The sequence below is a fragment of the Brachionichthys hirsutus genome, chromosome 23 (genome assembly GCF_040956055.1).
Source record: "Brachionichthys hirsutus isolate HB-005 chromosome 23, CSIRO-AGI_Bhir_v1, whole genome shotgun sequence".
Taxonomy (NCBI): domain Eukaryota; kingdom Metazoa; phylum Chordata; class Actinopteri; order Lophiiformes; family Brachionichthyidae; genus Brachionichthys; species Brachionichthys hirsutus.
Genome location: NC_090919.1, coordinates 532,467 through 557,688, shown reverse-complemented (window position 1 = coordinate 557,688; position 25,222 = coordinate 532,467). Strand labels below are relative to the sequence as shown.

Here is a 25,222-nt window from a genome sequence, read left to right as displayed (position 1 = left end):
AAAAAACTCAACCATCTCTGCCAATTATTCTCAGCGCGATACGCAATCGAATTTCCGACCGACGAAATTCTTGCTGCGGCCGTTTAATGTTGAAAACGGGACAAAGTCCCAGAGAGAAAAGGACTTTATTAGCTTCTTCTTTAGCTTCCATCAGAGCCACAGGGCTCTCAGATTAATTCTCCTAGCATGCTACGGTATGACGCTCGCAGAAGCGCTGATGCCGGAGGGATCATCTGTAAATGTTCACATCTAAAGCCCGCAGGAGCTTCCCTGAACTCCAGAGCACATCGTCCTCACCCCCGAAAGGGCTAGCGTGATCAAAGCCTTGCTGGAATATGTTTTATTAACAGGAGTGGAGCTGCGTCGCATAATAGATGAAGGGTTAAGGGCCCCCGGCTGGTCTGCTTCGCCCCAAGGTCACCTCTAATCCCCGCAACGCAGCTACATTATTCACGAAGGGTGAGACTCTCTCAATGAACGGTGTCCTGCCGGGCGGAGACGCTGGCTGAAGCGGGTTCGATGCTGCTCAGACAGGAGGCTAGCTTCTCGCTCTGGTTGCAGAATCTCATTTTAGCAGAGGCGCTAATTAGCAGGTGGTGTCGCTGGTATTGCGGTGCAGACTCGGGGGCAGAGAGATCAATGGCGAGCACTGAGCGCGGACGAGTCGACACCAGGTTCAAAAGGCAGGATAAACGTGTCACCTTGACGCATATCTGCAACATGCCCCCCCCCCCCCCCAATAGCTGTCCAAACCGATCACTTCACAACTGATCGTTTGCTGACACGAAAGCGTAAGCGGCGGGAAAAGAAGAGGAAGGGGAACGGATCTTCCATGTCTGAACGCCGATCACCGGCCACGACTCCAGCCGGCTCCCGATGAGTCCTGATGGAGGAGGGACGTTCTCCCGCCGTCCCTCCGACCGCAGGTCCTCGTCTGTTCGTTAGCGGCCGTCGAGTCGCCGGGCCGGCTAATGGCTTCGGCAGCGCTCGGTTGTTTGGTTTGGGAGGCTGTGTACAATTTACGCAGTGTTCCCGGAGTTATGGACGGAGCTGTTGAATATTCATAGCGACGCGTCCCCCCCCCCCCCCCCCCCCGCCGTCCCCCCGATGCGGCCGCACCAAATGGGAAACCGCATGAGATCACTTACTACCGTCTTCTTCAGGGATCTTTTTATTTCAGTAACGAACTCGGTGGACTTCGGATGAGTCACCTTCAGGTTATTTTTAGAAATGGCGTCAGTTCTTCAGACCTCAGCTTTGGGGTCTGCGTTCGTCTTTTTTAAGTCCTGCACTGGTTCTGCTTAAAACCAGTTCCTTTGCCTTCGATGGAACCAGGAGCCAAACGCGAGACGACGTCTGCTACCGACGTTTCGCCGGGACTTCTTCCCTTTACTTCCTTTTGCATAAATATGAGCTGGAACTGGGCGTCGCTACGGGTTACCTTTGAGCGGCTATCAGGGCAGCAGAGGACGTGCAGCAGGGATACTTACAGGAGGTCCTGAAACACAAGAGGAGAGGAGCATGCTTTCAATAAACGATCAGACAGACTCACCGAGGATCCAGAAAGGCTCTCTGGGATTGAGATTTGTGTCCAACATCGTCCTCATCATCAGATCTTACATCAGCGAGCGGCTCTAATTACGCTGCTACATGGGGATGCGAGTTAAAAATGCTCCCACCTTTGGTAAGGTCACCCCCTCCCATTCCCCAGAACCTCCCGGATAAGTGAAGGTTCTTAGTTCTCATTAAAAGGATCGCTTTTCTCATGTCCTTCATCAAGACCGGGGGAGAGTCCAAATCGCTCCAGCAGCTGGTGCGTGAGGAGTCTTGGGTTCGAGTCCCGGCGGGCTCATTGTTTTATGGCTCATTGGGTTACAGTCGAGTACTTGGCTTTTAATAAACCTGTTCCGCCGCGTGCGCCTCCTCATGTCCGCCATGTTGAAGGCACGCGAGGAACCGCGGAAGAAACCGCAAAGGAAACGTCCAACCAGCGTCGACGTTCTTCAATCTGAAGATTCACCGACCGAAGGTTGAGGACGAGGACGAGGACGAGGCTGAGGCTGTCCAGGAACAGGAAGCGGGGGCTCACAGCGAGTCAGACACCGGCCTGCTTCTCCTCACTGAAGTCTCTCGACGTGAGCATCGGTTTCTCCTTTTGTTTTGTCGAAGGCCGGATCCTCGAGGAAAAGGAGCCGATTCTTCACCGGAGGAAAATCTGAAGCAAACCTCCGACACTTCCCAGCATGGACAGGACAACGTGGCCCCTCCCCCTCTCACACACAAGTCCTTCCCGTGCGTTGCCAGTAAACAAACACCCCCTAATGAACGTCATTTTTAACGCATCGCCGCTTCTTTTTCCGATTTGTTCTCTCCGCCGGTCGCAGCCGAGTCTGCCCCCCCTGCCCCCCCCCTTGTAGAGGAACACGCCGCTGCTCGCCGTGAACCGGTGGCCAAGCCGCTGCGGCTGGTTGAAGCGAGCCATGAATTAAACATGGCCGCCTTCAACACCCACCGGCGCTGGAACACTTTAGAGGGTGATTGATTCTGCAGGAGGCTGACGGTGCAGGAAGGAGCGAGCTCACCTGAGCAGCGAGGTCTGCACTTTTCACTCAGTATAAATAACGCTCGCACTTTCACGCCCCCCCCCCCCCCCCACGTCCTCGAGTCAGGACGGGCCGTTTGGAAGGGGAGATCCTGAGGGCCTCTGGACAACAGTCAGCACGTCTTTCACTTTAAAGTGGACATCATCGCTTTCACTTCCTCAAACTGCTCTGACGCCCGGCTTCATGGAGGAATCCAGCGTTGCTATGGCGACTGAAGCTGAATCAATCCAAGCGAGCCGCCGCCAGGCCACAAATTGCACATCTATAAGCTACTTTGGCCTCCAGTGACACACGGCGTACTTTTACATGATTGTAAGTCAAGTATGATTTGTTGATGTCCCACCTCCACACACACACACACACACACACACACACACACACACTTACCAGGTTCTCCATTGCGGCCTCTTCTTCCTCGCTTTCCCGGAGGTCCTGCAGAGCAAGAAGAATATAATACATCTTAGTCGGTAATTTATTTGATTGTCCTTTTGTTTGTACGAGATTCAAATCCGTCCAGCATTCCGACAGTCCCGAAGCGGGACGAGGAAGAGCTGCCGAAGAATGTTGCCTTTGGACCTGGAGCGCCTCAGAACCTCAAGCTTCATTGAGTGTTTAGAGTCTATTTACACACAAACCACAAACGTGCACTTCCTGCTGAAGTCCACGTTCCCGTTTTTCCCGTCGGCACGGATGGCCTGGTTTTTACATTTGTTTATCGAGACAGTGTTTTCCTGTCAACACCATCAATCTGTTCAAGCGCAGCCCGGGGTGGGGGTGGGGGGGGGGGGGGGGTAAAACAATTACACGCTTTGTCAGATTTTACGTCCTGACAGGACGCCATTTTACGCAGGTAGTTCCAGCTATGGAAATTGGGATGGTCTCCTCCGATATGAGATCTTCCTCCCGGCGATTCTCTTAACTCGGAGTTTAAGCAACGGTCAACGGCGTGACTTCTCTCCTTTCCTACAACCCGGAGCGTCTGTGAATGCGCCACATTAAGAAACGGGAAAACAGCAACAACCGCGCCGGTTTCACGTCGTTCGGCCGATTCCGGACGCTCCAGATGTGCTAGCGGAATTCCAAATGAAGGATCGTGTTCTGCACGATGTTTGGCTGCACTTCGGCCTCCACCCCGGCTCCTCCTGGAGGACTTCCAGGTTAATGTCTGGCGCTGGCAGCGCCGGGTCCGGGCCCGGTTGAAAGCACAGAACCGCAGGTGGAGCTTGACTCTCACATCAAGCCCCGGTTTCTCCGTTGATTTGTTTCTCGAGGCTTTAAGAGGAACAGAAGGGGATTTACTGCGCTTGGCAGCCGCCTCTTTACTGCTCGCTTTGAAGCGACACTCGACGCCGTCCAGAGGAACGCTTCCAGCCGCGATACGGCGTCCCACTCTCCGACAGCCGCTGTGAAAACGCTCTGGCGATCCAGACAAAATAGCCGGCATTATATTCAGATATCATAATTCACATTATTGGGTGCAGTATGTTTTATTCTGATTATAGCATGTAACGGGAGACGCCGGCTCGACCCAGCTGTTCCAGTAACATTTAGAAACACGCCAACAAAAATGCTGCAACGTTTCAGAAGAATTCTGCCCGATCGGGAGGGTTAAAAAAAAAAATGCAATTAGAAACATAGAAGCGAGCCGGCATCCGACCATTAACCGGATCCTGAACCGCTAGAACTCGAGGTTGGCTGTCAAGGCATCGGACTTTGGATCGGCTTCCTGGTTTCCTGACAGCATCCCGGGAACGGCCGGGGAACATTGGCTGGGAGAGAAACAACAACGCAGCAGCGAGTTCGATGAGGAGGGTCAACAGCCATGAGCAATCTGTGGAAGCCTTCATCCTTCCTGACAGCTCCCGGGTCGCAACGAGGAATTAGACCAGAGTGGAGCCGACGTTCCCGGTCAGAAAGAGTAATGAAAACAAGTTCTGAGTGGATTCTGGAGCGGCAGGGTTCGATCCATCAGAACATCTGGAAGCAGGTTTCAAGTTGTGGATTCTTGTTAGCATCGTCGGCAATGAGAGCTAGCTGCGCTCGTTAGCGGCTAGCGTGGTTTAGAGGCGGCAGCAACGGTTCACTGGCGGCGACGCCCAAATGAGGCACGACGTCGACCCAAACCGTTCAGGTTAGTCGGAGTTCCAGGAATCTATGGCGTTCGGCGGCGTTTCCATGGCGTTCGGTTTCACGCTAAAGGGCGTCCGAGGGTTCGAATGGCAGACATGTTTCGAAACGATTCTTTTTCTTTACTGCTGCGTTAATGGAAAGCCGTCGTGCCGTTTTCTACACGGCTCTGAGCGATCCATCGGAGCGCAACGTCGATCAGAAACTCGACTCAATCTGTGCGCATTTACGACTTTAAAAGTTGAGCTGCGCAGCGGGCCGTTTCTAGAACTTAAAGTTTGACTGGAATATTTGGAGTATTTCCAAAGCTACATAAATCTGCTGATAAACGGCTTCACAAACGTCTTTTTAATACCGGGACACGGACGAAGGACTTTGTTCAACCTGGCATCTGCACCCCGGTCGAAGGAGCTAAAGCCTGGCGCTCTGCGGCGCAATCATTTGTTACGCTAAAAGCTCTTTTCTTCTGCAGACGTCTGGCAAAGAGAATCCGCTTTGATCCAAGAGTCTTATTACTATGCATGACAACAATACATGAAATGCTGATTTATGGGCCGCGGGGGCCGCCGTCCAAAGTCAATAACAATGGAAACTGAGCCACAATTTCACAATTAGCCTCATCTGTGAATGTCACTCCTCACTTCCTCTTAAAAGGGTATCTAAAAAAAAAAAGAAGCTCGTCACGTACACTTTGGAATTAAGAGAAATATTCTGTTCAGAAAATGTCCAAGTCTGCAACCGTACCCCCCCCAAGAGACGAGAAAAACCTTAAAGTGCAACAGACGAATGTTTAAATGCTAATAATTCAGATTTCACTTGAGCGGTCGACGAGCTTCTATTGCCAAACGCTTCCAAACCGGCCTCGGCCTGGACGCCGTCCGGTTTTCACGTGTAACTTATAGCCATCGATTAAGAAAGCTCTTTTCAATCGATCACTCGGGTCCTCACAGGTCTTGGAATGTGCGAGCGCTAAACTTTAACTTCCTGACAAACTCGATAAGGTGGAGCTGAATGTCTGGACTCTGGACTTCGTCCGGACTCCTCGCAAGGTCATCAGTCATTGGCCAATGAGAGAAATAGAAACGTCCCCTTAGAGGCGTGACCCACAAAAAAACCTGACACCCGAAAGGAAGCCCTTGTGGTACTCCAGCCAACCTTCTTAACTGCTTTTACAAATTCCTGAGTTTCCTCGAACCTTCTCGGCGGCGGCGGGATGAAAGGACGGGAGGAAACAACAAAGCCTTTCCTCTCACGTATCTGGTTCTCGGTCCAAAAGCTTCTGCTGGTTCTTGCATTAAGCGGTCGCTCCCCAAACCGGAGCGGCACGACCGACTGACTTCACTTGAACCCGTTAGGCCGACTTAACGGCCCATCGCACCTTTGAAACCGGCACATCGAGCTCCACATTCTTCCAGAAGACTCCAACATTCACCCAAATGTTACTTTTGGCGGGCCGCTTCTCTCCCCAATACGACATCAACTCACGTCGTGTCAACAGAAGTTCAGCCCCTGGAAACTAGAGGCCAACTTCCCTGCTATTCCCTGTAGCACAGTTAGCCTGTAATGCTAACCCATTCACAGGCCATCATCCCTCTTGTTCAGCGGCGGTGGTTCCTTCCGTTTGGAGCCACAGATCAATTGTGGACGTGTCTGATAGCTTGTTCAGAAACCGCGAGGAAACTAGCCTACGAGGCTAATGTAGTATAAAATCCAGGTGCCTCTTTTCCCAGAAACCACAGAAAGAAAGATTTCAGAGCGAAATGGAAAAGTCTGAAGCCTGGAGGAGCGTCAGAGTCCGAGAAGTTCACTGTTCAGGTGAAGTTAAGAGTCAGGACTAAAGACCGAGCGACACTCGAGGACCCGACGGGCTCTCCAGAACGCCCGAAATAAACGGCGTCTCCTTCCTCTTTGTGAGTCCGGAGTGGAAAAGAGAATAAAGTGTCATCAGACCCGCCCCCAAAACAGGAAAATTAAAATTAATTATTGGAAATTATTACAGACTTAATATGGTAATCTCACAAGTAATGGTGGCTCGTAAAAATTAAATGCGTCACAAACAGAAAACGCTCAGCCGCAGCGCAATTAAAGGCGGGAATGAATAGGTAGGAAAAGATGAATTTCCTGAGAAATAAATGAGCTCCTTATTCCTCCCTTCCTTCCCACAAACCGCTACACCTTCAGCGGCTTTTATCAGACATCATTTCCCCTTAATGAGTGCATTTATATGAAAAAGAGAAATCCCAGCTCCAAGCAGGACCTTCCCCCGAAGCCGGCAACGAGCTTCGGCTGCACGTTGTTCTGTTTTACGGCGATGAGAATGTTAAAAAGCAGCTTTTATCATGTTTAAGTCTGCATCCTGCTAGCTTAGCTTAGCATAGAGACTGCCTCTCTGCAGTCTTCTTTGCTCAGGCTGATATTCCCTCTTCGGACGAGTTATCCCGAACTCTTAATCAATCAAACGTGCTTTGATAGGACCGGCTAACCCCGCCCGTCACACCAACAGCTGTGAGTCGTTGACGGATTTGATTTAAATCCCTCTCATAACCGAATCCCACCCACATATTTAGTTTCGGTTTCAGTAAACATCACATCACATGAGCGGAGGATTGTGGAAGCGTGGCTTCGAGACGGTCAAATCTAAAAGGAAAAGCAACAGCTGAGATTTTACGCTGCGGGGAAGATCAAACACGGCGCACACGCCTCCGCGTAAACACGCTGAAAACATTTGGAAAGCTGAGATAATCCAAAGTGCAGTTGTATTAACTGAATTTGGCGTTGGTGCAAACACAAGCACCCGGAGGCGGCAGGACTTCCTCTATGATTAGATGTGGTGCAACGCCAAAATATCCTCCAGTCATTTTTCATGATCCACAAAAATGAGAACAAAGAGTGTTTTGAAAGCGTCGGGGCAAAGCGCCTCGGCATCGTGTTTCCCTCGCCGTGCCAGTCAAGCTGACCGAGTCAAAGGTCGGAGGGGAGGGGCTCATGCTCTGGGGACCATTTATCATGACGACCTGTAGTTTCAGGTGGTTGGGGGCCGCCTCATCGGGGCACGTTGTTCTCATTACGGGTCTGATCCTGAAGGGCTTTAACGGTACCGCCGCGCTAACGACGCACCAGCTGCTCAGCTCGGAGCCGCGGCGCCGGCTAACGCGGAATAAACATTCTGCCCGTTTAACGTTTATGGTTCTAAATACCGTTTCTGTAAAGGATAATTATATCGTTTTTTATTTTGTTGAAACTTTAAATCCCTAGATTGTCCGTGCAGAGAAAAATAATAAAACGCACCCCCCTCCCTCCCCTGGGCGAAGCACTTAACCCCCCCCCAGGTGAGCCATCAGCTCCTCAGGAGCTACATGAAGGCCTGCAGGTGAGACCACAAAGCAAAACGTCACTGACCGACCGAGACGTCCGTCTCACCCCGACTCACAACGTCTTTTTGTGTTAGCCGTAGCCACCTAGCTCCAACATTAATCAGGAAGTGGGAAACAAAACTACAGGAAGTTAAAGAACAAAAGAAAGACATCCGTTTGCTCGCCGTCTTGACCTAAAGAATAACGTCTGAATGAGCTTAAAGGCAGTTTCAGGATTCAGGTAGGTGGGGGGGGGGGGGGGGGATTTAATCGGCCAATAAGAGGCAGACGTTTCAAATGAAGACGGACACTCATCTCCTCTTACGTCTCCAGTAATGAGAGATTTCCATCCTTCCACCATAAATCAGAAGAGACTCCATTAGTCCTGCTCGCTTAACCTCGGGACGCCGACCCAAATACCCCCGGCTCTGTACCCGAAGCGTTTACAGAAAGGGGCCCGGAGGAAGCGGGCTGCACCGGCGGACGGCAAACGATACCCACGGCCTGAAAGGAAGGAGTCCAGATCGCTGCGGGGTAAACGGGGAACAGAACCCGCGTGGCGCCGGAGGAGCCTTCGGTTTAACGGCTTAGGAGGAGAACCCGGGTGCTATTTTCGGGCCACCCATTTGTTCCAGTCGGAGCCAAAGCAGAAATCCTTCCACATACAATGCAGCTATCGAGTTCCTGGTGGGACCGGCGGTACAAGCTATTCTTACGCCGGGCCCGTCTGGGTCTGCATGGATCCAGGAAGGCACTCTGTTCTGGATCAACTTCATAATGAAAACATAGAAACACCAGAGCGAGTCGTCCCTCCTCTTGATCCGCTCCAGCCCTGCGGTTCTGAAGCGACGGCTCGTTACAACGCAGACGTCGCCGTCACCGTTCACGCCGTCTCCGTTCAACCAGACTACAAAGCTTTCGGTTGGTTCCCTCCAGACCGACCCGGGACGCACGATGAGGACACTGGAAAGCGTTTTGTGTGGAGATCAGATCCGGTTTTTCTGACCGTAACCAGCGTCTCCTTTGAATCTCCCATCGTTCCGATCTCCAGGCTCTAATGAAAATGGGATTAGACGGTAGCACGCTCTCTGGGCTCGGGTCGGCTGGAACGCCGGCGGGACCACACGCGCACGGGACAGGCACGCTCTTTCCATTCACGGAAAGCCGAGGTCCGCTCGCCTGGAGCGCCGCAATAAGGAGGGCTATCCCCGAAGATGCTGCGAAAACAGACGCCTCCCTTTGAAGCGGGAGGAACGCCGAACTTCCTCCTGGTGCCGCACGCATCCAGGGAGAACCAGGAGGTTCTGTTTCTGCGGCCGAAGAAAGAGACGCTTCTCGGTGACCGGGTCCGAACTGTCCCGGTGACCGGGTCCAAACTGTCCCGGGCACCGGGTCCGAACTGTCCCGGGAACCGGGTCCAAACTGTCCCGGGTACCGGGTCCGAACTGTCCCGGGTCCGAACTTCCCCGGTGACCGGGTCCGAACTGTCCCGGGAACCGGGTCCAAACTGTCCCGGGTACCGGGTCCGAACTGTCCCGGGTCCGAACTTCCCCGGTGACCGGGTCCGAACTGTCCCGGGAACCGGGTCCAAACTGTCCCGGGTACCGGGTCCGAACTGTCCCGGGTCCGAACTTCCCCGGTGACCGGGTCCGAACTGTCCCGGGTACCGGGTCCAAACTGTCCCGGGTACCGGGTCCGAACTTCCCCGGGCACCGGGTCCGAACTGTCCCGGGTACCGGGTCCGAACTTCCCCGGTGACCGGGTCCAAACTGTCCCGGGTACCAGGTCCGAACTGTCCCGGGTACCGGGTCCGAACTTCCCCGGGAACCGGGTCCGAACTTCCCCGGGAACCGGGTCCAAACTGTCCCGGGCACCGGGTCCAAACTGTCCCAGGTACCGGGTCCGAACTTCCCCGGTGACCGGGTCCGAACTGTCCCGGGCACCGGGTCCAAACTGTCCCAGGTACCGGGTCCGAACTGTCCCGGGTACCGGGTCCGAACTGTCCCGGGCACCGGGTCCGAACTGTCCCGGGTGCGGGTCCGAACTTCCCCGGCTACCGGGTCCGAACTGCCCCGGGTACCGGGTCCACCACACGGAGGGTTCAGTTCCACAGCTGCTGGTTCCGGCCCAACACGTTCAAACGTTTCACAGTTTCCAGTAAAGCTTGAGAAACTGCTGAGTTCTGGCCTTCGCCCAAGAGTAAAGGTCTCTGTTCCACGAACACGAGCGGTTCTTGACCCATCGCGTCCCGGTTACAGCTGGTTCTGGGGGGGGGGGGGGGGGGCTCTGATAATGGGCCGCACGACTCACAGCCAGCGCCACGACGGCGTCCCGAAACAATGCTTTCCACATAACGTTTGATTGAGTGGGGCGGGGCGGGGCCTGGCTAGCAAGCGGGGGCTCCTGGGCTCTGCCAAGCTTTACCTCAGCGTTGTGCGTCTACGATTCTAAATGTGACAACATTCGTATGTCATGAAACCCGACGCCGCCGCCGCTGCCAAGCCTCGCCGATATTCCTGCGCTTTTATTACATTTAAAGTTCTGGAACTTTCTATAAAAAGACTCGCAAAGAAAAAGTGATTGGACGTCACAAGCCAGAGGCCATGTTTCGCTTTCTTGGACGAGAGGATCGCGCTCACGTCTGCAGGGGAGAGTATTGATCTTTCGATTTAACCATTGGCAGGAGAGCAAGAAGGAGAGTTTTCCAACATGTCAGACGTTTGCTCGGGAACACTTTGGATCGGTGGGCTTCGCTCCCAAACGTTCTGACGGACAAGGCAGACAATCCCAACGCACACGTTGAGATCGAGTGGAAAGTCCGCCCCGTTTGGGTTAGGGTTAGGGCTCCGCGGCGCACAACGGGGCGATTGTTCGGCGCCGTAGTCCAACCAGTTAACCGTCCAGTTGTCGTCCCGTCACGCAGCGAGACACGGGACAGGAGCGCGGCGTTGCCAGGAGGGATCACGCAACGTACACGAGCACGCCCCACGAAGAGGCCCTCCGCCCGCTGTCGGGTGATTTGTGGGGCGGGCAGCCGGGGTTACGTCACGGCTTCGCTTCAGTTAGCGGCGATGCCAGGCGGATGATGCAAGGGAAAAGGATGGGCGTGGGAATCCACGGCAAGCCGCCTTGACTCGGACGGCGGGGGCCACCGAGTCAGCGCGGAGGAAGAGGAGGACGGGGAGGCATCCGTCTGTCTTCTATCAGCGCCGACAGGCAGCCCCCCGGGGAGGCGCTTCATCCGACGGCGGATGAATTCAAACCATCGGTGGCGTCCGTCTTTTGGCTCGCCGTACTTCGGGACGATGTCCCTTTTTCGTTCGCCGGGTCGTCTCGTGGCACTTCCGTGGTGTCGGCTGACATTTCCCATTTCCAGACGCGCTTCCCAATCACCCTCTAAATCCCGCTCCGGTCCCGTCCCGTCCGCTGGAGGTCCGGCATACGCCAGGGGGGCGGGCGGAACACTCGCGCTTCTGGGATGTGCATCAGGACTCCTTGAAGGGTAATTGAACCCGAGAGGTAACGTCCGGAGGGTATTCCACGGAAGCCGCGGAGACAGGTGCTTCCCACGGCGCGGGGGGGGGGGGGGGGGGGGCACGCCGGAGACCCGGGCGGAGGCCGGACGCCACAGACGAGGTCACGGGCTGTTTTGACTTCACCGCTCTGGTTTTCTGAATTCTTTGGCAGGTGGTGACAGCTGCACCGGAGCAGGAGGGGGGGGGGGGGGGTTCTGGTTGTCTTCACAAGGAGCAGGGGGGAGGAGTGGCAATCACCCGCCACGACAGTCTGATGATCAAAACCATTCTGGAATCCGGGCGAATCGTTCCTTCGTGTGTTTCGTCTCACTAAACACTTAACTAGAACACGAACCTGCTGCATGAACCAAAGAATTACAAAACAGGAAGTTAAAGTCTTCCGTTAAAACGTAGCGCTCTCAGAGGTCAGCCACCGTGAGCCACGCTGGCCCGCCGGACGCCATGCGGGCTCTCAGCCAATAGAATAGCTCCTTTCTTGGTCCAGTTTATTAACTGGGATGGATCTAATCCCAACGCATCAACTCATCACTGATTACTGCGTCTGAAGTGATGAATTAATTATGATCAATAACGGCACATTAACTCCTGAGTTAAAAAAAGATCGGCCACTCACCCCACGGTCTGATTGTCGGGGTCAAAGTGATTGACCGCTGCCATGAAGAACCTCAAGAGGAGGAGGAGGAGGGGGGGGGGGGGGGGGTCAAACACGCACAGGACCCACCCAGGAGGCCACGCTGACAGGTGAAGATTAGCCTCATCAATCCCAGCCCAGCCAATCACGGCGAAGAGCAATCGCTTCCTGTTGTTGCTGGAATTACTTTAAAAGTCTTAAAACCCGCAGCGTCAGACATGAAGGCATTAAAAGAGTAAAAACAAACACGCCCCTTTTATTGAACCTTTAGTGTAATGCATCAGTTCACCGATCGGTGAGCTGACGTCTGATCGACGGCATGGATCGCGGCCGCTCTCTCCTGAACAGGAAGCTAATTAGCGTTGTGCTAACGCTGATATTACAGGCTTGATTAGATCCGGGCCCGAGCGTGCGTATCGATTACAGCGAGGGGAAACCACCAGAGCCTCTCGCTCACATTCGGAGCGGCGACCTCCACCTTTCAGAAATTTATCAAAGCAGAGAAATACGAGGAAACGAGGCGGCGGCGTGAACGGCGAAGGCTGGGGCGCCGGCGCAGCAGAAGGGAACACGGCCGCCTTTGTTTGAGGCGTATGCTTCGAATTACTGCTTTTCTCACGATGAAAAGACGCTCTGCAGTTTCTCAACGAGACAGATCATTCAACCGGCGGGGGGGGGGGGGTCCGTGGAAACGGTCGTTGTGGCCAGTAATCGCTTGTTTGTTCACCAAATGTGTTAGAAAAACCTCCCGTCAACAGCCAATAGGAGAAGAGCAGCCTCAGCGAGGAAGCATCAGTCCCGATCCGTGATGGAAGGGTCTGGGGGGGGGGGGAGAACATGAAGAGGTCAGGAGAGCTTTTGAGACTGATTAGAAGATTCGTGTTTTTGCGTCTGATGGAAAACGCAGAAGAAGCTCATCAGTTGGGGAACGCCGTTCACGCACTGGCGGGAGAAAGATGGCGGACGGGAACGTCGCAGTTTGAGGCTTTCCGAACGGAACGACTCAAAGTCTGCAACAAGCAAGAAGAAAAAGAACTTGGTTCTTCGCCTTAATCAGTATTTCCTACGCGTCTATGAAGTTCCTCTGTCATCACAAACACGCCCACATCTGTCACCAGTTCCGCCAACGCAAACATATATGAGGCGTTAGTGCGTCGGGGACGGGGCGGGAGACGAGCCAAGCTCCCGCCGGCTGCAGAGCGCGTCGCCGCAGTTGGCGGGTAACGACCGGCGTCGAAGACATTCGATGGATTTTAATCGGCGCCCTCTGAAGCGCCGCCACCTGAGGGCGGGTTCTGCAGCAGCTGTTGGTCGTTCAGGATTTATCATGAAACTCGTTTGGGCCGGTGTAATCGCTGGACAGTGCGCCGCTGAGATAATTCACGTGCTCCGAGCTGGGGGGGGCAGGGCGCCGGTTCGCCAACGCTCCTGGCATTCCGGCGGAGACATCTGGGCTTGATTCATCAAGGTCTTCCCACTGAAGAGCGACAACGTGCAAACAAGCATAATGGAGGAAAGTCTCCGCAGAGACGAACCAACGGGGACGCAACAAGTCCTATTCTTAGGTCCAGATGGTCGCGGTCTCCAACGTCGATGACGGGAGATGGAACGGGATCAATTCGTGCTTTTGATTCACCAAGAACTTTGGCTCCGTCTGTAACTCAACGGAGAGAGGACGACGAGTTCCTGAGCTCTGCTGGCGGCGTTCCTCCCAACGTCCCGGAGAGAGTCCGGTCCTCCGCATCCGTGAGCCGTTCCCGACGTGGACGTCAAAGGGACTAAATGTCAGCTGATAACTCAAACGGCGTAAGCCCCGGCTGTCACGGATACATCCCCGATTAGATCCCGATTAGATCCCGATTAGATCCCGATTAGATCATTACACACACCAGAGCGGCTCCGTTCAGCCAGACGCCGAGCCAAACACATTATTTTTCCGGGAGAGACGTTGGAAATTTCACGGACTGCTGCAGAGCTTACTGCGGAATCGAGGGATCAGTCAGGAAAGGTTCGTACAGAAAACCCTTACATGGAAAATGTTCAATCACGTTGTCACGGTAACCGAGGAGCGCTTCAGCAGCATCCTCTTCATCAACCGTTCCGTTTGCTGCATCCGTCACGACCTTCCTTTGGAATGTTGCATTCCCATCGCGGATTTTTAAGGAAAAACTGATTCCTTTTAAACCAAAACATCTGGAAAATAAACAAACACAAACGACGCCGTCCTCGTCCTGCATCGTAACTTCACTATGGGACGGATGAAGGCCCCCTCCTCCTCCTCCTCCTCCTCCAGCAGCGCGTCATTATTGCTGATGAAGTTAAATCCTTTCCTGTCAAAAGCCTTTTCCCTCTTTTGCATATTTTGGCATTTTCCGAGGCGGGGAGGAATTCTGGGATGAAAAGAATCCGGATGTCATTAGGTGAGCCGGAGAGGAAGGGATCAATCAGAAATAGACGTCTAATGCTAATTGAACCCTAAAATAATCTGATTGAATCAAGAAGGAATTCTCCATCAGCGGCGCGAGGGATCGTTGGAAGCCTTTCGGAGCCTGACAGATGTCGTCTGCGCCCTCCGGGCTAGTTGTGCTAGTTTAGCGGGATGCTAGTGCGGCTACGACACCTCGCACACGTGATGCCGCGCCAAACTGAACCGCAGCTCGAGACGAGAGCGAACCGGCATCAAGCTGTTCCCTTACAGACCGATGCCATGTCCCCCCCCCCCCCAGCTGGCGTCTGCCACCAGCTTTAGCCCGGTGGAACGCCACTGTTCTAGTCTCCGGATGCTCGGGATCACGGATGCTGGCGTTAAAGCGGCGGGGGCCCCCCCAGAATAACGACAGGCGGAATGCTATGCGGGGGCTCGTCAATAAACCATGTGGAGGGTTCACGTTACTACGAGACGCCGGCAGCAGCTTCAGATTTCAAGGATCTGATGTCACGTTTGACTCTGCAGGTACTTGAGAAACGCCGATCCCCGAACAGAAGACACGCATGCTAACAGGCTAGTATGCTAACTGGCTAATTGAGGGCGCATTATGAGACAAATATTTTGGCTTCTCTGGGATGTGCGTCGCCCGGGAAGCTGCAGCATCTCAAAGGATTCGGCACTCAGAGGAGAAAATGAAGTTTGGAAAACCGCTGAAGCATGTCACCAGCGTGATTACGCCCCCCCCCGCCCTCATCTCAGAGCGGGAAAGGATGGTGGGAACGGGCGGTGGGAACGGGGGGCGGGGATGCCTGTGGTTTTTGGGTTCCATCCCAAAACTTCTTTGGGTCACCAGTGTCGTTTAATAAATCACTTGGCTTCAACTCGGAGCAGACGGGCCCTTGATGGCGCCCCATTGAACCGGCTCCACGCTGCCATCGGCCGAGGATTCACAGGTCTTCACCCCCTACATCCGCCCCGCTAGCGGCGAGAATGCTGCCGGCGCTCGGCCCCTTGCTTTACGTTATTTACCCGCTAAACAAAGAAACCACAAGCCCACGCTGGACCGCGGCCAACTGGCAAGCTGTGAAAGACCACAACCACGTGAGAACCGGCACGGGGCGGCTTCCTCCGAGACGATGTCGACAGACGCGGCTGCTGAGGGGAGTCCTCAAACCGGAATCTCCTTTAATTACCTCCCGGTCCACGGAAAGATTCCCAACGTGGAACAGGAGAAAGGGTGGGGGCCGCTGGATTGGAGTTCCTCAAGAGCTCCTCCTGCACCGGCAGCCATTATCTTGTTTTTCCAGCGTGTCACATCAAAGACGACTCCCAAGTCGGATGCTTTTTGTTCTGATGCCATCGCCTGACAGTTTCGACGGCTCCAGTTTTAGTCGGGTGGATTTTGCGCGTTTTAAATTAGGAAGGAAGTGAGTCTGCTGCACCTTATTCCGGCCTGCGTGGAATAAGGTGCAGCGAATACACACCGGCGTTCCAAGATAACTCATTCGAGTTTCTCCATGGAAATCGGTTGATGCTCCGATTTGGGGTGAAGAACACGAGGGCGCGTATTTATAAATAGCAATCGAGGTCATCCACGGGAGCGTTTCTCATCAATATGAACAATTAAAATAATCAGGAATGTTGGGCGGCGGCATCCTTCTAATCATCTTTGGCGGGAATAACGCGAGGCGACACAAACCATTAGCTTGAAGCTCTGTCCGTCTGCGTGCCTGCCTCCGCCCGCCGCTTTGTGTCGCCGCTAATGAGCCGGAGCGGGCGTGTCCAACACCGAGATAACGAGCGGTTCCGCCAGGCCAGAGCTTTAGCAGCCGTGTTTAGCACAACGGCTAAAAGGGACTCAAACGGCATAAGAAGATCCTCAGCAGACATTTTACGATCCAACCGGCGCATTGAGAGCTAAAAGAGAAGCTTCTGTGGTGATTTCAATAGATTCATGATTTGATTTAGAATGTGGACACAACTTCATCATCATCGAGACGAGACATATTCCCGTCTTCATGTCTAAATAAATAATGCCAAGTGATGCCATGAATTTAAAAATCTTTATGTACTTGTGAAAATCTAATTGAAGGGTAAATTCACAAAGGGACCTCAACCCGATGGTTTCCTCCCGGCGGGGGGGGGGGACGGCGACTGTTAGCTGGCTTCAATTAGCTTAGCGTGTCATGTGGGTGTTGACGACGACGCCATGCTAGCCCGTCACGTCAGCTGGAAGTGTTCTCAGGCGCGCATTAGAAACCACATAGGAAATAAGAGCAGGCCCGTGTGAGAAGCTGGAGCCCCCCTCCCCGGCCCATGTGTCCCCCGAGGCGAGGCGTGGAGGACCCATCGCTCGTTATCACGCGGCGTGACCTCGTCCGCTCAACGATCCGTGAAGGCGATTTATTAAGACGCGCTTTTATCATCCGCTTTGGATGCGACTCGTCTGGGAACGGAGAGAATGCCGACGACGGTATTTACACGTTTTCCTGCATTAACCGCCACAAGGACGGCTTTTATTTCTACACGGGAGCGGTCCGGGGCGGCGCCCGATGAAACATTGATGGCGGTAAAGGTCACCTGTAAATCTCAGAGGGACTATTTAATGACTAATTCATCCTAGTAGATAAAGAAGCAGCCGTCCTCCATGCAGACGTAGCAGAAGTATTCAGCCCGACCAAAATTTAGCCTCTTGTTAGCAAATTCAGAATTATGAGTGTAATTTATAATTTTTTGTTTATATTGTTTATTAGCTTACCAGCTAGTAGCAGCTAGCATAGTTTGTTGATGCCTTCACACGTCTAATACTTAATTATGTAGCAGGCAGCTATCAAAAGCCACACAAACACATTTTCTCACAGATTTACATTTTACAGACCCTGAATTTTTTGATTTAGGATTCGTTTATATTTGTATTAGCTTACGAGCTAATAGCTCACATCTTCTGAGCAGAGGGGATCTTTAATATCAATATTGCTGACCGCACATTTTATTCACATAAAACGTGTGATCGTCGCCGACCCTTGAGAATCCCTCCGTCATTTTAAAAATAACCTCCCCCAGGGAGACACCCGACACGACAACTGTGTTTGACGGCGGTACGCTGGTATGCTGAACGCCGGCCCAGGCCCGGGAGAGGAGCCGGCACCGCCTCCCATTTCAAAGCCAAAGGAGCCGCCGGACCGTTGTACTCACCGAGGCTATTTGAGAGACTTGAGCTCTGACCCCATCACTGACACCCCTACCGTGTCCCACTGTGCATACTTTCAAGTGCCCGACCCTCTCAACGCTCGCGCCGTGCCCTCGGGTTTAAAGTTCGAACCGCGTATTGATTACTCAATTCCTCACCGTGGCATCGTCTCCGCCTCGCTAGGTCGCGCTATTGGGTTTCGACTTCAACACGCTTACAACACGTCAGCGTTTTAAGAACACCGAGATCACCTTGTCAAAAGTAAAGAGGCACTCAACCTTGACCTAGATGCCGATGCTAATCTGCCTCCGGCCTCACTAGCGAGTGCCGGACATAGCTTCCTGCACCATTAGCATGGCGCGCCTCCCCCGACAGACTCCTCGTTTACCGTTATTCGAGCGTAACGAAGGCAGGAGCCCAACAGGTGACAGGTGAGAGCGTTAGCGTAGCGTTAAATTAGGAATAACTTGCAAAGCAAACGAAGTGCAAAGTTTGAGAAGGCTCCAGAATAAGTGGAAATCCATCAGCATGCCAAACGTGTGTTATCGCTAACGCCAGCGCGTACAGTCAAGAAAACATTCCTGCACCGCGGGGGGCGCACAACAGCACGGCGCCTCATCCAGGCTGTTCTCAGGCGGATTACAAACACAGATTACTCATCGTTATTTATCTGAACACATATTCATACGCATCGCGTCTGAATTTAGACAAGTCGTGTGCTGCGCGATGCTAACGCTCAACCTCTCCCCATGCTAATGCTAGCAGACGGCAGCGTTTCCAAACGTGAACCGCAGCTTCTGCTTTACGTCATGTATAATTCCCCTTTACTAAAGATTATTAATACATTAAACGTCCGTCTAAAAAGGGAGAAGGAGGCGATCTCATCCGATAACCGCACCAGCGGAGCGGAGCGATTCGACATACCTGAAAGGCAAGCCAAGACAAGCAATCGGTTTCCCGGCCAAAGGCGACAAAGGGAAAGAGAAACAGAGCACAGTTAGTGTTTTTGCAAGGTTCACTAAATCTTCATTTCACGGCAAACCGTCTTTGACACCACGCGGACTCGGCTTCTTTTAGTCAGGCCAGAGCGCAGCAGGCCGGCAGCGAAACGCACACGCGGCGTTATTCAGGCGTCAGCGCGGCGGCTTCGCGGGCTGCATCCCATCACATTCCCGTTAGACTTCCAAAAGCTTTTTATTCCGTCCTACGGAATAATCAAAGCATCTCCTCGAATCCAGTCGCAACAACAAACCCGTTTTTCGGTGGTAATTATTTTATTGGCTCGTCAACAACAGCAAAGACGGTGATTTACTCGAGACTCCTCCCCTTCCTGGTGCTGGATTAGATTTCCTTTTAAGATGGTCTGGCAGATAAAATGACTTTTTTTTGGCCAGGTTATTTGTAGAATGTCTTTTAGCATGACAGAATCGGTTGAAAACGTTTTCACCATTTCACTGGAATCGAGTTCAGCCGCTAAATTCAGGACGAACAAATTGCTGTCTGGATTTAATTATAACACTTTTCGGCTGACGACCACGAAGAAAGGGTCCAATCCCGGAGGGCCGCCTCCTTCCCATCTGCAGGCAGCAGTGATAATATACAATAAAAAGACGAATGAAAATCCTGCGGTCCCTTTCAAATAAACGCACAGTCCTCCTTTGGAGCATGATGCACCCCGGGGTGTCCGTCGCCAAGCTGCAGGACTTTATTCATGCTTTGGAGGCGGCACCGAGCTTCCCAACGCAGGCACAGACGAGTCGATCCCAAGTCCACTGCGTGCTCCAGAGTCCCAACCAGATAGCGAGCTTGGACGGGACAGGGAGGGACATCGGCGAACCCGCGAGGGGAACAGCGGTCTTTCGGATTGCTCCCATGTGGGAGCGCCGGAGAAAGAAGCCTTTTGTTTCTGCTCCGTTTTCCCGCTTCGCCGCGACCCCTTCACCCGAGCGGCGAGGACAAAGGGCCCCCACGCATCCCGGATGAGGCGGAAGCCTCGGGAAGCGCCTTGCAGGAGGAGCGTAAACACGTTTGTGGAGTTTAATCTGCCGCGCCGTGTATTTAGTTTGTAAATTGGTACTGCAGCAGGTTTGAGACACGGTTGTGTGCTTAACGGTTTTGGACGGGCTCCTCGCTTTCTACGAAGCTCCCTAAACGCCGGATCTCCATGACTGAGGAGTGAATTCACTTCATTCAAGCTTCTTCTAAACCGACTGCACGGCCTTCCCGCGGCTGATCTGGCACGCCCAGCCCTTAGTGTTTCATAACGCGACTAAAAAGGTGACCAGTTTTTCCATTTATTCCATTTTATTTAGTCTGAACAAACCGCGCTGATCATGATACATCGATGGTCTCCACGGCGATTGGTCGCTCCCTTTAACTTCCAGGAACTCTTTTGTTTCAGGTATTTTATAATAAATGCTGCAAGATGTTTGTTTCCCCGCACACGGCTCGGAGCCGTCTGGATAAAGGGGGAGCGCGGCCTCCGGATGTCGGCCGCCATCGTCTTACAAGTGAAGATCCTCCGTCTGTGTTTGTGAGGACGCCAAAGGGAAAGATGATATTATTGTTTTTATGTGCGCCATTTCGTATTATGTACGAAGGCATTGTTTTAAAATTCAACAGTAATCCGATCTACAATTTCAAAAATCCTCTATTTTCTATGTAAAAAAAAAAATCCTGCGAAATGTAAGCGAAGGACAGAAACGTCTTTGTTAATGCTAAAAACATCACGTTTCCCTGCGCGGCTTTGAAAAACGATTGGATGATAAATCCCATGAGGAAACGCTTTTGCAATAAATTCCCCCGGTCCAAGAATCACTTGTTTATTATCTTTCAATTGCACTTGTCAAGCATCCACTTGTGAGGTTCTTGGCGCCTTCTGGGTTTGTGAAAATAAACAAATGTCTCGAAGGAAACCTTGGAAAGTGGCTTCCTTCACGTTCTAAATCAAGAAAACTGCAGAACGCCGACTTTTCCTCGCTTCGTGAGAGGGAAAAGTCCGCAGTGATCGCTCGCACTCCGTCGCTCGTAAATTCTCACTGTGGTGCCGTGGCTATATCGCTGTGGCGTGCTGCATCGCCGCAGAACGGAGCTAGCCCGCTGGATCCCAAACACGCCCAGCGTTTCAATTAAAACAGCATTCAGCCAATATTTGCATGTTCAAAGTGGGTCAAAGGACGACCGCGTTTAATCTGTACCGCGTGGTGACTTTTTAAATCTACTTTCAGAAAGCATCAATCAATCCTTCCCAAAATCTAATTTAGCATTACCTACAAATCCAGATTAAACGCGTTAGCTCACAGAGCTAACAATGAAACATTTGGATCCATGCTTTTATTCAGAACCGCCCCGCTCAGGAGCTGGAGTGTTCCTGGTGAAAACCAACAAGCAGGCGTTTCGGGACAGATGCTAACTGTTAGCTTGTTGCATCTCATCAGCCGACTAGCTACCAGTTTTTAGGGCATCGGCTGCAGAACCCAGAACTTTTGATTCTTAACCAGGCCGCAACGAAGCCAACATGCTCATGCTATGATGGATGGATGCTAGGCTAGCTGCTCACAGTCTTTGTGCTAGGCCAAGCACATTTTGGAACCGGGTCTGAAATCGTCATTGATTTTCTCATTTAACTCCAAACGTAAGGAGGTCACCTTTGAAGCATCGACATTTAGATGCTCTAAATTAAACTAGCTTCACCATTTAAATGAATACGACCTCCTCTGACGGAGATGAAGAGCGGCTCCCATCGTTCTCTCATTTGTTGGCAGGTAGAGTTCGGTTGGACGATGTCGTCTCTCTTCTGCTCCTCAAGCTTTAAGAACATCACATTAAGCAAACTGGCAGTAAAACCACCCGAATGTCTCCAAGACTGCAAAGGGGGGGGCTCTGAAACTTCTCCGAGCAATAAACACAGCATCACGGTGCAGATTACAGAGGACAGCCGCCGCTCGGGTCCTCGTCGCCGCTGATAAACCAGCTTGACTTATTGTGAAAGCGTCGCAGGCCTGGCATCGAGATGCAGATCAACTCAGCATCCTGTCACCCGCCATTATCCAGACGATTTATCTCGGAGAGGTCTCCCGGCTGCAAACGTTGAAAGTCCCCAAACAAAAGGAAATGAAGTCAAGCTGTGCTTTTCAATAAATGTAAAACAAAGACAGAGGAGATAATGCAAGCCGAGGGAAAGAGGTGGTGTTTGTGGAGGCCTTGCAAATGAGCCTCCTTCCTGATTGATCCGCTTTTCTGGGGCACCAAGCGGCGCTTATTACAGTTCGGTCTCCCAGGCGGCCTCAAAAAGTCATTATGCAAACATTTAATTTGAAAGTCCTGCACAGCAGAGAGGCAACTTGGACTCCGTGTTAGTCGTACGGGCCGGTAAAGTCCTTATTGTGAAATAAAAGGGCCGCGTTGGTTCTTGTTGGTCGTTTCCGAGGGTCGACGTGCTCGTTTGTAAATCAAAAGTCTTGAACAGCAGCGTTCCCCCGAACATCTGCACAGAAAAACGGCGAGAGACTTTCTGCTTTCGTTGCTTTGACCTCTGACGAGTCGGACTGGCAGCGAGGAAGATAGACCTTTCTATGCCAAGTGCTTAAATACTAATAAAGCCTATTGCATGCTACCATTTCATGTCTACAGTCATTGTTCGCGGTCCAACACGGTGGACATGAATGGGGTCTGATTTATGCCAGTTACGTCTGGAATAATATATCATCAAATAAAAGCCGTTGCCATGACAGCCCTACTTGTGTTTCTAACATTCTGAGTCACGGCGTCTCGGCAGAGGACGGGACACCGTTTCATTTGGGTAGATTTCATCTGGCTCGTCCAATAATCGCCTCATTTACCGTGTAACACAAGACGAACTAGTTTCAGGTCTTCTGACCTGACCCGAGCTGATCAGGCAGTCTCGCCGCACGGCGGCGAACGGGGGCTAATTTCCTCGCCATTAATCACGGCAGGCTTCGCACTGAAAGATGGGAGCGGCCTTCCTGATCACGGAGATTAATGCGGCTGAGCCGAGGACCCGGGCAGCGCGAACAGAGCGACCGCCTCGAGCCGCAGTGATTTTGGACGGCACAGCGTTCAGCCAGGACGTCCGTCCGCCACTAACTGTGCAAAGTAGAATCCGTCATCGAGTCAAGGCGTGGGTTTTCACGTCACGGAACCAAACAAAGAATGTTTTCCTTGGTCTGGAACACGCCCGTTAATACGCCCGTTAATACGCCCGTTAATACGCCCGTTAATGCGCCCGTTAACGCGTCCGTTAACGCGCCGGTTAACACGCCCGGGGTCTTCACAACACCCGAGTCATGTTTTACTCCACCATTTTTCTCCACCTTGTTGGGGTGCCAGTAGAAACTTGCATCTAAGCCAGACTGGGCCCCCAAGCCCTTGTTTGCGTCGTCTTAGTCTTTACTTAAAACTCTGCAGTGGCCACGGGGGGTGGGGGGGGGCAGATATTTGCCCTCGATGGGATTGAATGGCCGGATTCCTGACAGACTACAGCTACCAGCTGCTATCGTACCTCAACTGCAACCGCCCGGCCCCCCTGCAAAGGCGTACGCCTAATCTCAACTTCCCTATTAAATCCACCCCTCACACACACACACACACGCACACACACACACACACACACACACACACACACACACACACACACACTCGCAACACTCGATACCGCGAGCGGCAAATACGGCGGTTCAGGGCTGACGCAAATAACTCCCGAGTTTCAAGTGATTCCGGCAGACACCCAAACGCCATTTGTTGGCTTTCAGCAGGACCGCCAGATGACGGGATCGGAGACGGCCCCGTCTGGGACAGGGTTGGGTCCACAAGGACTTCAATCTAAAGTTCATGTCCCCACACGAGGATGACATGCCCCCCCCCCCCACACACACAATGGGAGCTCTGGGATGCTGACAATGTCGGCTTCCATTACATGGACATGAGCGCTTCAAACCCTCTGGACTCGATGCCATGACACTAAAAAAATGCAAATCACGTCCGGTCCAACCAAAGGCTCATCGTCCGGATCGGCGAAATGGACTCTGAAGAAAGACGGGAGACGCAGCGGCAGCGGCGAAGGAAATTAAAGTGGGGATGTAGAAAAAGTCAAAAGATCACGACAAGAAAAGCGTTTACTCGCAGCTTTGCTGTTTAATTTCAAGCTCCATTAACTGCGAGACCCAAACTGGACTTCTAAAAATCACAAAGCGTTTCCAGCTCGGCCCGCCAAGTTTATTCCCCAGGAAGGTTATTGTTTTCGTGTTCCCGGCGTGCCGGCCGGCCGTGTGCTTTGCCCGACTACCCCTTTACCCCCCAGCTCTCAGCACACTGCTGGAGTTCTTGCTCCGGATCCAAGTGGAAAAGCACGAAGACAGAAAGGCCCAGAAGACGCAGAAAGAAAGTCCGATCCCAAAGACTCTGGTTTAGCATCCACGCGTTTTCCAGTGTTTTATGGGGCATCGCTTTCCATGAGTGGAGTCCCTTTGATTTGTGGTTGTGCAAACCGAGGCAGAGCATCGTCACTTCGCCCCCCCCGCTTCAGGACTGCAGACACAATGCTCTCCTCAGGGCTTCGGCTCCAGCTCGCTTTTGGACATACTAACCTGCCAGGAAATCTGGGTGGGCAGCCGGGGGTAACCTGAGCTCCGCCCGGTGAACGCCTAGCTGTAATTCCTCGCCGCCCCTCGGGGTCTACTCCCAACCTCGGAGGCCGGTGCCCGACCTCACGACGACTGTCTGCGCTTTAAAATGACAAACCGCCTCAAGTCATTCATGAAAATGAGACACCAGAGTCTGCGTCTTGTAATAAAGACCTGCACTGTGGGGGGTGGGGGGGGGGGGTCCAATGGGGTACGGTACGTGAAGGGTCAGGAGCACGCAAGTAATAAAAGCTGGCACACTTAAAACAATGCTCCAAAAGCAGAGGAGGATGAGGAGGATGAAGAACCTTCCACTGCAGCGGCCCCCCCCCCCCCCCCCCCCCCCCCCATCGATCCGGACGGATGAAACGCCGCCGTCGGCTTGCCTTGGTGAAGACTTCAAGGATAAGAGATGAGCTCAACAGTCGCTTTGCACGTGTCCAACGCGTCAATCATCCCACGCATTCGGGGTTCGGCTAAAAAGGGGCGCCGCCGCTCCGGTTCCAACGGCAGGTGTTCCCGAGGCGCTTGTAACGGCGCACGGAAGTCAGCGTGTTGTAAACATGCGTGGTACAGAAATACCAGCGGCGACCCCCCCCCCCCCCCCCCCCCCCACACCACCAGAATTTCCACAAAGCCGACTCCTGCTGCTCCAACTCAGAATCGAGATGTTGTCGCCGTTAGAGAGGAAAACGCACGCCGCCTTCATCATC

At 52.8% G+C, this 25,222-nt stretch overlaps 1 protein-coding gene across 1 annotated transcript in view; it reads right to left on the bottom strand.

Moving 5' to 3' along the window:
• LOC137911673 (collagen alpha-1(XXV) chain) overlaps positions 1-25,222 on the bottom strand; it is a 55,427-nt gene that overhangs the window by 22,605 nt on the left and 7,600 nt on the right. The window contains 2 exon segments of the mRNA XM_068756054.1: positions 1,491-1,498; positions 2,991-3,035. Of these exon segments, the coding sequence (XP_068612155.1) occupies positions 1,491-1,498; positions 2,991-3,035 (53 nt within the window).